The sequence below is a fragment of the Sebastes fasciatus genome, chromosome 16 (genome assembly GCF_043250625.1).
Source record: "Sebastes fasciatus isolate fSebFas1 chromosome 16, fSebFas1.pri, whole genome shotgun sequence".
Taxonomy (NCBI): domain Eukaryota; kingdom Metazoa; phylum Chordata; class Actinopteri; order Perciformes; family Sebastidae; genus Sebastes; species Sebastes fasciatus.
This window is the reverse complement of record NC_133810.1, coordinates 471619-483742: the sequence shown is the minus strand read 5'-3', so window position 1 is coordinate 483742 and position 12124 is coordinate 471619. Positions and strand designations below refer to the sequence as shown.

The 12124-nt window shown below is 40.1% G+C and overlaps 2 protein-coding genes across 4 annotated transcripts in view; one reads left to right on the top strand and one right to left on the bottom strand.

Annotated features, from left to right (window-relative positions):
* LOC141753500 (GTPase IMAP family member 1-like) overlaps positions 1–12124 on the bottom strand; it is a 57776-nt gene that overhangs the window by 17791 nt on the left and 27861 nt on the right. The window lies entirely within an intron of this gene.
* On the top strand, positions 1061–9811 carry LOC141752889 (GTPase IMAP family member 5-like). Its single transcript, XM_074611132.1, has 3 exons — positions 1061–1131; positions 6617–7181; positions 7357–9811. Exons 2-3 carry the CDS (start codon positions 6635–6637, stop codon positions 8079–8081), a joined length of 1272 nt encoding a protein of 423 aa, XP_074467233.1. The 5' UTR covers positions 1061–1131; positions 6617–6634; the 3' UTR covers positions 8082–9811.

Genomic DNA, 12124 nt, shown 5'->3' with positions numbered 1-12124 from the left:
CTAATAAAGAGGATACCACCTGGTACTAGCAAGGTGTACCTAATAAAGAGGAGACCACCCGGTACTAGCAAGGTGTACCTAATAAAGAGGAGACCACCCGGTACTAGCAAGGTGTACCTAATAAAGAGGATACCACCTGGTACTAGCAAGGTGTACCTAATAAAGAGGATACCACCCGGTACTAGCAAGGTGTACCTAATAAAGAGGATACCACCTGGTACTAGCAAGGTGTACCTAATAAAGAGGATACCACCCGGTACTAGCAAGGTGTACCTAATAAAGAGGAGACCACCCGGTACTAGCAAGGTGTACCTAATAAAGAGGATACCACCTGGTACTAGCAAGGTGTACCTAATAAAGAGAATACCACCTGGTACTAGCAAGGTGTACCTAATAAAGAGGATACCACCCGGTACTAGCAAGGTGTACCTAATAAAGAGGATACCACCTGGTACTAGCAAGGTGTACCTAATAAAGAGGATACCACCCGGTACTAGCAAGGTGTACCTAATAAAGAGGATACCACCTGGTACTAGCAAGGTGTACCTAATAAAGAGGAGACCACCCGGTACTAGCAAGGTGTACCTAATAAAGAGGAGACCACCCGGTACTAGCAAGGTGTACCTAATAAATAGGATACCACCTGGTACTAGCAAGGTGTACCTAATAAAGAGGATACCACCTGGTACTAGCAAGGTGTACCTAATAAAGAGGACACCACCTGGTACTAGCAAGGTGTACCTAATAAAGAGGAGACCACCCGGTACTAGCAAGGTGTACCTAATAAAGAGGATACCACCTGGTACTAGCAAGGTGTACCTAATAAAGAGGATACCACCTGGTACTAGCAAGGTGTACCTAATAAAGTGGCCGGTGAGTGTATATTAACATATAGCCTCTGTGATATAAACATAACTAGAGTAATGAATAATGATGAAGGGATGATGAAGTAGACCAGATGGAGAAAGAGAGCTCATATCTGTATGTGATGTATCACAGACTTAACAGACATCTATCTGGTGCTTTTATTTTGTAGGTCCGCCCCTCTCTCCGTCGTTAGGGCGTTATGAGTCCAGCTTTGAGGAAGAACAACCGGAGAAACAACGTCGACATCGTGCGTGCTGCTTTCACGTGAGTTTGTCTTGATATATAAACATTATGTATCTGTATATATATACATATTTGTTTATATATTTATATATAGAGAGAGAGGTCTGTTTATCATCTTATTAAATTAAACCTGGAAACAGAACTCAGTTTTTATGGTTATTTTTCTCTAACAGATTAAAACCTGTTTCATGTTTTCATACTAAAGCAGGAAATCAAACTCAGAAAAATAAAAGTCTCATTTCTGTTCAGATCTTTTCTGCTGGTCTGTCTGCACCGCGCGCATGCGCTGAAAGTGGCCGCTGCACGCACCTCTCGGGAGCGCGCAGAGAGAAAGAGGGGAATATTATCACATAATATAAACATTTAATATATAATATAATAATATCTGTTATTATCAGATAATATAAACATATAACATAAAATATAATAATAAATATTATCAGATAATACATAATATAATAATATCTATTTTTATCAGATCATATAAACATATAATATATAATATAATAATATCTGTTATTATCAGATAATACATAATATAATAATATCTATTTTTATCAGATCATATAAACATATAATATCTAATATATTAATATGTATTACTATTATCAGATAATATATAATATAATAATAAATATTATCAGATAATATAACATAATATAATAATATCTGTTATTATCAGATAATATAAACATATAATATAATAATATCTGTTATTATCAGATAATATAAACATATAATATAATAATATCTGTTATTATCAGATAATATAAACATATAACATATAATATAATAATAAATATTATTATCAGATAATACATATAATATAATAAATATTATCAGATAATACATAATATAATAATATCTATTTTTATCAGATCATATAAACATATAATATCTAATATATTAATATGTGTTACTATTATCAGATAATAAACATAATATATAATATAATAAATATTATCAGATAATATAGACATATAGTATAACATCTATTATTATCAGATAAAACATATAATATAATAATATCTATTATTATCAGACAATATAAACATATAAAATATACATAATAATAAGTATTATTATTATCAGATAATATAAACATATAATATAAGTATGGGATAATGTACAGCCAAACGGTCATTTTTGTGAAGACATCAATATTTTCGACACAAAAATGGTCCTCCGGAGTCTGACATCAGAGCTGCGCCCATAGCAACAGTCTGTTATACATAGCAACGGTCTGTTTTACATAGCAAAGATCTGTTATACGTACCAACGGTCTGTTATACGTAGCAACGATCTGTTATACGTAGCAATGGTTTGTTATACGTACCAACGGTCTGTTATACATAGCAACGATCTGTTATACATAGCCATAGCAACGGTCTGTTATACGTAGCAACGGTCTGTTATACTTAGCAATGGTCTGTTATACGTAGCAACGGTCTGTTATATGTAGCAACGATCTATTATACATAGCAACGGTCTGTTATACATAGCTACGGTCTGTTATACGTAGCAACGGTCTGTTATATATAGCAACGATCTATTATACGTACCAACGGTCTGTTATACGTAGCAACGATCTGTTATACGTAGCAATGGTTTGTTATACGTACCAACGGTCTGTTATACATAGCAACGATCTGTTATACATAGCCATAGCAACGGTCTGTTATACGTAGCAACGGTCTGTTATACTTAGCAATGGTCTGTTATACGTAGCAACGGTCTGTTATATGTAGCAACGATCTATTATACATAGCAACGGTCTGTTATACATAGCTACGGTCTGTTATACGTAGCAACGGTCTGTTATATATAGCAACGATCTATTATACATAGCAACGGTCTGTTATACGTAGCAATGGTCTGTTATACGTAGCAACGGTCTGTTATACGTAGCAACGGTCTGTTATACATAGCAACGGTCTGTTATACATAGCAACGGTCTGTTATACATAGCAACGATCTGTTATACGTAGCAACGGTCTGTTATACGTAGCAACGGTCTGCTATACGTAGCAACGGTCTGCTATACGTAGCAACGGTCTGTTATACGTAGCTACGGTCTGTTATACGTAGCAACGGTCTGTTATACGTAGCAACGGTCTGCTATATATAGAAACGGTCTGTCATACATAGAAACAGTCTGTTATACATAGCAACGGTCTTGGAACTAGAACCCTTAGGACATCTAGTCCCAGATGCCCCAAGGCTTCTAGTCCCAGATGCCCTAAGGGTTCTAGTCCCAGATGCCCTATGGGTTCTAGTCCCAGATGTCTTAAGGGTTCTAGTCCCAGATGCCCTAAGGGTTCTAGTCCTAGATGCCCTAAGGGTTCTAGTCCCAGATGTTCTAAGGGTTCTAGTCCCAGATGCCCTAAGGGTTTTAGTCCCAGATGTCCTAAGGGTTCTAGTCCCTGATGTCCTAAGAGTCCTAGTCCCAGATGTCCTAAGGGTTCTAGTCCCAGATGTTTTAAGGGTTCTAGTTCCAGATGTCCTAAGGGTTCTAGTCCCAGATGTCCTAAGAGTCCTAGTCCCAGATGTCCTAAGGGTTCTAGTCCCAGATGTTTTAAGGGTTCTAGTTCCAGATGTCCTAAGGGTTCTAGTCCCAGATGCCCTATGGGTTCTAGTCCCAGATGTCTTAAGGGTTCTAGTCCCAGATGCCCTAAGGGTTCTAGTCCCAGATGTTTTAAGGGTTCTAGTTCCAGATGTCCTAAGGGTTCTAGTCCCAGATGTCCTAAGAGTCCTAGTCCCAGATGTCCTAAGGGTTCTAGTCCCAGATGTCCTAAGAGTCCTAGTCCCAGATGTCCTAAGGGTTCTAGTCCCAGATGTCCTAAGAGTCCTAGTCCCAGATGTCCTAAGAGTCCTAGTCCCAGATGTCCTAAGGGTTCTAGTCCCAGATGTCCTAAGAGTCCTAGTCCCAGATGTCCTATGGGTTCTAGTCCCAGATGTCCTAAGAGTCCTAGTCCCAGATGTCCTAAGGGTTCTAGTCCCAGATGTTTTAAGGGTTCTAGTTCCAGATGTCCTAAGGGTTCTAGTCCCAGATGTCCTATGGGTTCTAGTCCCAGATGTCCTAAGGGTTCTAGTCCCAGATGTTTTAAGGGTTCTAGTCCCAGATGTCCTAAGGGTTCTAGTCCCAGATGTCCTATGGGTTCTAGTTCCAGATGTCATGTTTTATTGGAGACTGACCTCACATTAAGCAAAGCAATATGAGCTCTAACAGGTTCAGGATCTGTAGTTGCAGTGGGAAGCAGCATGCAATATAGCAGGTTCTGATGGTTAATACCACCAGGTTTTAACTTTAGGGACCTTGGTCTATTAATAGTGGAGATCCTTTGAGGACATATGGGACTTGAGACATATGCTGAATCTGATATTAGTGCAGAACTTTTGGGATATTCAATGTTTAATCTAGGAGTAATCCTAACAGGGTGTTAGAGGCTGTGTAGTGTGTTATACACTGGTGAGTGGAGCTAGTGGGCGAGATGGATGCCGGTGGAGGACAGTAGGGGGCGCTAGCACTAGAAACAGAGGCCTGAGATGACGTCAGAGAAGAAGAATCGTGTGATTGTGTGAGATGTAAACAGTCAATCATGTGGAGAACACTGAATACGGTGCTGCAGGTTAGCCGCTAGCATTCGGCTACCCAGCCTGTTGGGGTGCACTCCGTCAGTCCTGCAGAGGGACAAACGATTCCAAAATAAGTTAAAATTGTCGATAAAACCTATGTTGTGCACTCTGCAGGCGCATTTCAGCCATGTGTGGAGGCTGAGGATCCTGCTGAAGCGCCCTGCTCCATGGTCCAGTGTGGGGATAGGGCCAGAGATAAAAACTGATTTTCCACAAGTACTTAAAAAGTTAAAAAGGTCCTTAAAAGCATTTTTTGTCAGTTCAGACTGCTGGCGAGCCGTATCATTAGACCCCACATGAACGATCACTCGGTTGATAGAGGACGGGAGTGAACGCAGTAGCCCAGGGAGTTGATCTCGGATGACCGGGACCGTGGCTCCAGGGAAGCAGTGAGTGACTGCGTTGAAGAAGCGGATATTCCTGGTTATGGAGTCCCTAACTATTAAGGTGGTTGGGGGGAGAGTGGATGAGGAGATGATGGGGATTGTGGATGTGGTGACCAAGCAGGCGAGTGTTGTGGTGAGGCAGTGTCTGCAGAGTAAGGAGAGGATGTTTCTGCCGGCTCAGAGCAGGGGAAACTTCCAGAGCGTCTCATCACGGCCTCTTTCAGGAGTTTGTGACGGGAGGATGAAGTTATGAGCCGAGATGAACGCCGTTGATCCGGCTTCACAGTGGAGCGGCGAGCCACCAGGGGCGAGGATGCGGTGTCGGCAGGAGCCGGCTGTGTTCTCGGACGAGGGTCCAGGTCCGGACGAGTCTGAGCCTCGGGGGGATCAGCTGGGTGGACTGGAGCATCATCGGACAGGGGTGCGTAGCGGTTGGACAGGCTTAGGCGAGCTGGTGAATCCCCCGTCCATGTGTCCCTTGCGACCGCGGACCACAACCTCAGACCACGACGGATGGTGATGAGGAGTCGAGCAGGAGGAAGGCCGTAGGCAGGTGGAGGTATCCAACATAACAGTTTCCTGGATGGTTGTGTTGAGTGAGGCTATTTGTTTGGACTGGCCCGAGGCCACCTCCATGAAGCTGGACAAAAGGGAATCTTTCTTTCTGAGTTCAGCCGAAAGCCGTTGGATATCCTCCTTAAGGTCAGTTATCTTTTTGTTTGCTTTTTGGAGCAGAATATAGTCTTCAGAGTTATTAGAAGCCATATTTTGGCTACGGATTGTTTTTGAAAGTAATACAATCCAGGCGTCCGATGACTAAGAACACGTATCCAGTTAAAACATGTTGTTAACAGTGTGCAATGTCACCAACGTGTGTCTGCGCCTCTGCACGGCTCAATGAAACCAGGATGAGAGCTGGATCCATAAGGGTTCTAGTCCCAGATGCCCTAAAGGTTCTAGTCCCAGATGTTCTAAGGGTTCTAGTCCCAGATGTTCTAAAGGTTCTAGTCCCAGATATTTCTAAGGGTTCTAGTCCCAGATGTTCTAAGGGTTCTAGTCCCAGATGTTTCTAAGGGTTCTAGTCCCAGATGTTTCTAAGGGTTCTAGTCCCAGATGTTTCTAAGGGTTCTAGTCCCAGATGTTTCTAAGGGTTCTAGTCCCAGATGTTCTAAGGGTTCTAGTCCCAGATGTTTCTAAGGGTTCTAGTCCCAGATGTTCTAAGGGTTCTAGTCCCAGATGTCCTAAGGGTTCTAGTCCCAGATGTGTCTAAGGGTTCTAGTCCCAGATGTTTCTAAGGGTTCTAGTCCCAGATGTTCTAAGGGTTCTAGTCCCAGATGCCCTAAAGGTTCTAGTCCCAGATGCCCTAAAGGTTCTAGTCCCAGATGTCCTAAGGGTTCTAGTCCCAGATGTCCTAAGGGTTCTAGGAGGTTCATAATGTTTTTTTCATTCACCACTCACTGTGTCCTTTCTGTTGTCTTCAGCAGGTTTATTGTCACCCAGTCATGGATCCGAGTCTCGTCATCGTCCTTCTGGGAAACACTGGAGTTGGTAAAAGTGCTTCAGGAAACACCATCCTGGGACGACCAGCGTTCGAGTCAAGACAAGCCTTCAGATCGGTGACGACACAAATCTCCGAGGCAACTGAAACTGTGTTTGGGAAACAGATCTCCGTGATCGACACTCCAGGAATATTAGGATCTGAGATGGAGATCCAGACCTGGTGTCGGGACCTCCTGCAGTCCTCCAGACCTCGTCTTTTCCTGGTGGTGTTCAGTGTTGGACGGTTCACCAAAGAGCAAGCGAAGGTCCTGATGGCAGTCAACAGAGTCCTCGGGCCTCAGGAGTTCAAAAAGTGTCACCTGCTCTTCACAGGTGGCGATGCTTTAAAGGACAGGTCTTTGGAGGACTTTCTCTTTGAAGAACACGTTACTACATTTTCAGGGAAGTATCATCTGTTCAACAATGAAGAAGGAGGACGGGAGCAGGAGCAAGTCAGAGAGCTGCTGATCAAGTCAGGCCACCTCAGAATCCAGCAACCTGATTCACCAGGTATCACCTTATATCATTTTCACATATTCTGTGTGTATCCAGAGCCAAAGCTGTGACTAACTCAGGTGATATATCATACCCTGTGTAGTCTTCTATGAGCGCTTGTCGAGTAACGTTATGGCAATTAACTGCATTTGGGCGACTTGCAACATCTCTGTGTTTTCTTTCTTCAAAGACAGGAGGATGGTTCTGCTCGGCCTGCCGGGAGGAGGAAGGAGCTCATCAGGAAACACCATCCTGGGATCAGATCAGTTCAGATCAGCCGGTGGTTTTGATTCAGTCAGTACTGAGACGGTCTCTAAATCAGCCGTGGTGGAGGGTCGTGACGTCACAGTGGTCGACACTCCAGGATTCACTGATGAAGGTCTGACTCCTGAACAGCTGTACAAGGAGATCATGAGGTTTATAGTGAAGGCCAGTCCAGGACCACATGCCCTCGTCATCGTGGTCAGAATAGGCAGCATCACCACAACAGACGTCAAACTGTTTGAGCTACTTCTTAAACTGTTTGGCAGTGGAGCTTGTAGGTACTCCATGGTGCTTTTCACTCATGGAGACCAGCTAGGAGGTCAGTCCATTGCTGGTCTGATCCAGTCCAACAGTGACGTGTCAGAACTGGTCTCCATGTGTGGTGGTAGATACCATGTGTTTGACAACCGTCAGAGAGGAAACAGGGTGCAGGTTAGAAACCTCCTGGATCAAATAGATGAGATGGTCACAGCTAACGAAGGACATCACTTCACCGATGTGATGTTCCGGAAGGCTCGGCCAGGCGGCGGCGGCGCAGGTTACAGAGATTGGGAAAGAATTTGCCGTTTGTTAAAGATTCATAAGTATAAAATCATCTGTTTCTCACTGTGTCTGGCTGCAGTGGCACTGATAAGATGGATGATTAAATAAAACTAGAAGTGCACTCAGAGAGCGCAGAGCTCCGCCAAGGCAGGTTTCATGTATGTCAGCTCTCCAGTGACTCCCTGCGCCTCTGACAAAAAAATGATATAGAAATGAATAATAGTTATTATACCCCCGTGACAACGTAGTCGAGTCCGATCTATTCAATTCAATGTTTATATACCATATACATTATATACTGGATATATATTATATTTTAATTCCTGTTTAAGTTTTGACTAATTTGTAATTGCATTAAAAAGGTTTACGCTTGAATTATAATTCCTCTTAATTTTGAAGATTTTTTTGCCAAGATGTTGGTGAACGATTTATTAATTTAATACTAAATACCTTCACCAGATTTATGTTATCTATGTGTTTATTAATCACATTTTGTTTTACAAAGTTAGTAAAACAATGTTTAAGTCCAGCCGGATGTCGTCTTACACATAACAGAATGATTCCAGTCTCTAACACACAGTGAGGCATACAGATGATTAATCAATCACTGGTATCAGATCAGTACTCGGTATCAGCTGATACCCAAAGCCCAGGTGTCGGTGTCGAGACTGAAAACGTTGGATCGGTGCATCCCTAACCTTTACACAGACTAATAAAACAAGTTTTAACATTTCAGTCAACTGAACTGTGTCATAGTCTACGTTCGTCTACGACACGTCACTTATCCTCTAATTTTGCCGATCCTCAATAGCGTTGGCTCGTCTGGAGTTCCTTCAGCTACAGCAGGTTTACAAATCCCCCCAAGAAAGAGAGAAGAGTCTCAGAGGAAAAAGGAGAGTTTAACAGAGCGTGGACAGATTAGTTTGCTTTCTGCGGCGAGAAATTAGCAAACAACAAAAAAGTAATTGAAAGACATTTTCAGAACAAACACATTGGAAGCTTCTAATCAAATCTCCTCCAGACGATTCTTCAGTGTCCTGCCTCTCGTCTGTACTCAGCTCCTCTCTGAATTAGACCCAACAGGTGTGTTACCTTCGTTATAAAGGCTCAAATACCTTTGTGACCTTGGTCTGGTCAGCTAACATTACTGCCAAGCAGCTGAAATATAGAGTGATATTGTGCTTTTAGCTGACGTGTGTCTCCTCACTGTGTTGAGTGATGCTCCTTCATGTCTATGTAGAGCGAGCACAAGCGCCAGCAACAGGACGCTGACTTTAGTTGACTTAACGGACACAGGTGAAGCTGTTAACAACACATTAGGATTCTAACTAACAGTCCCTTTAAGACAGTAAAGGTTTCTGATTCCTGCTTTAGACGATATTACACACACTATGACTCGGTGACTTACTGTCCATATATTCATATGATCATATTTGTTTGTATTGTATTTACAAGTTATTGATTTGAGCTTCTACTGAAAAGTAATGAGCATTAATTCATTCAGTTTTTAAACATTTTTTTGTTAATGTTCATAAACAGTAATCTGATGCATCTATTAATCACTTTAACATGAATGTTTTTATCTGATCAGTCTTAATGAGTGATGATATAATCAGAGTATAAACAATGTCAGCTGTTCATTATTGGATGTTTAAATGTGATCAAATCAGACACATAGACCATGTGTTGAAGTTTCTGATGAATAATACAATAACATGATTTCTGTTGGAGGATTCTGATATATTGATCATCTGTCGATCAGTTCGTTTGATTCGTACAAATAAACTGAAAACTTGATATCTTAGTTTTGCTTTTTTATTAAAGTGTTTGATTTAAAGCTAATAACTTTAAGGTTTATTTATTAATATAATAAACAAACTAACAGCTCAAAATGTTTTACATTATTAATACGTACCAGAACAAACAACAACATATATATGTGTGTATATCTACACATATATATATATATACATATGTGTATATATATATATATACATATCTGTATATATATATATATACATATGTGTATATATATATATATATACATATGTGTATATATATATATATACATATGTGTATATATATATATATATATATATATATATATATATATATATATATATACATATATATACATATACATATACATATATATATATATATATATATATACATATATATACATATACATATACATATATATATATATATATACATATATATACATATAGATATATATACATATATATATATATATATATATACATATATATATATATATATTAGATATTAAAGCAAACATTAAACACATTTTAAATGTAAATAGGTTGTAAATCTAAAAAGATCTTTTTTAACTTTAAAATCTCAGCTGACTTTCAGAGTTCAGATGCAGAATATTTTTATGTCGTTGTTTTATTTTCTCTAAAACCTCCAGTTTAACACTAAAGTGTCTTTAAGTTCTAACATTTATTAAATAAAGTTAAAATAAAGTTTAAGATGATTCAACAGCTTTTTGTTTTTTCTTACATGAAGAAAATGAAACTAAACATGAACAGACGACTGTGTTCTGAACTGAAGGTTAAACAAACTAAAGGAAGATTACAGGTACATAAACACCTTTATAATGATATAATATAATAATATAATAACAGGTTAATCGCTGTAGGAGTCACATACTGATAAACCACACTGACTGAACACATTTAACTGAAGAACTTCTGAACTTTGAGATCAGCCAGACGAGTGCATTGCATGATGGGTAGTGATTCAAGACCTGTTCTACATGTTTACAGGTATCAGATCAGGCTGGTTGGAGATGAACTGCTCCTCGCCTGGAGAGTAGAGGAGGTCAGCAGAGACTAAAAGCTGCAGTTAGAAACAGTATCCAGCAGCCTTCAGAGGATTTACAGGAAGTCACAGAAAGTGACTTCCTGTTAGATCTGATCTGTAGGCCGCTTGTGGTTTTCAGACCACGTTGGGATTTACTTTTATTTGTTTGTAAATCTATGTGTAAATGTGCGTGTCTGTCGTTGGATTCCATCCTTTTATTAAATTACATAATGACCACACGTTTTGAGTGTTCTATATAGATAACCTTCATTATTACAATAATTGAAAAATGTCCAATAAAAAGTCAGAAAAATGTCTGAACATTTTTCGAATAAAGTCTGAAAAAAATTACGAAAAAGTCCCCAAAATGTAAAAAAGAAATTACAGAAAGAAAATCTGAAAAAACTCCAAAAAATATCCAAAGAAATGTAAAAATTAAGTGAAACTAAATGTTGTCTCTGTCCACTCATATTAAACATGAATCACAATTAGTGTATGAAAATAATATGCAAGATCAGCATATCGTTTGATATGAACGGCCAAATGGTGCATCGCTTTAAATGCTGCGGCCGCAAGGCATTGTGGGATGTTATTCTCTCCTTTCCTTTGGTAAAGGATGCTCCAGTGTGTCCTAAAGGAGATAATAAAGGAAGCATTGAAGCTCCTTTCCTTTGGTAAAGGATGCTCCAGTGTGTCCTAAAGGAGATAATAAAGGAAGCATTGAGGCTCCTTTCCTTTGGTAAAGGATGCTCCAGTGTGTCCTCTGCTAAAGGAGATGATAAAGGAAGCATTGAAGCTCCTTTCCTTTGGTAAAGGATGCTCCAGTGTGTCCTAAAGGAGATAATAAAGGAAGCATTGAGGCTCCTTTCCTTTGGTAAAGGATGCTCCAGTGTGTCCTAAAGGAGATAATAAAGGAAGCATTGAAGCTCCTTTCCTTTGGTAAAGGATGCTCCAGTGTGTCCTAAAGGAGATAATAAAGGAAGCATTGAGGCTCCTTTCCTTTGGTAAAGGATGCTCCAGTGTGTCCTCTGCTAAAGGAGATGATAAAGGAAGCATTGAAGCTCCTTTCCTTTGTTAAAGGATGCTCCAGTGTGTCCTAAAGGAGATAATAAAGGAAGCATTGAAGCTCCTTTCCTTTGGTAAAGGATGCTCCAGTGTGTCCTCTGCTAAAGGAGATAATAAAGGAAGCATTGAAGCTCCTTTCCTTTGGTAAAGGATGCTCCAGTGTGTCCTCTGCTAAAGGAGATAATAAAGGAAGCATTGAAGCTCCTTTCCTTTGGTAAAGGATGCTCCAGTGTGTCCTAAAGGAGATAATAAAGGAA

What these genes read in the sequence shown, in the direction of transcription:
- LOC141752889 (XM_074611132.1), top strand. Translation starts at nt 6,635, where the DNA reads ATGGATCCGAGTCTCGTCATCGTCCTTCTGGGAAACACTGGAGTTGGT. An exon ending in CCAGCAACCTGATTCACCAG is followed by an intron (nt 7,182 to 7,356) that starts GTATCACCTTAT and finishes CTTTCTTCAAAG; the next exon opens with ACAGGAGGATGGTTCTGCTC.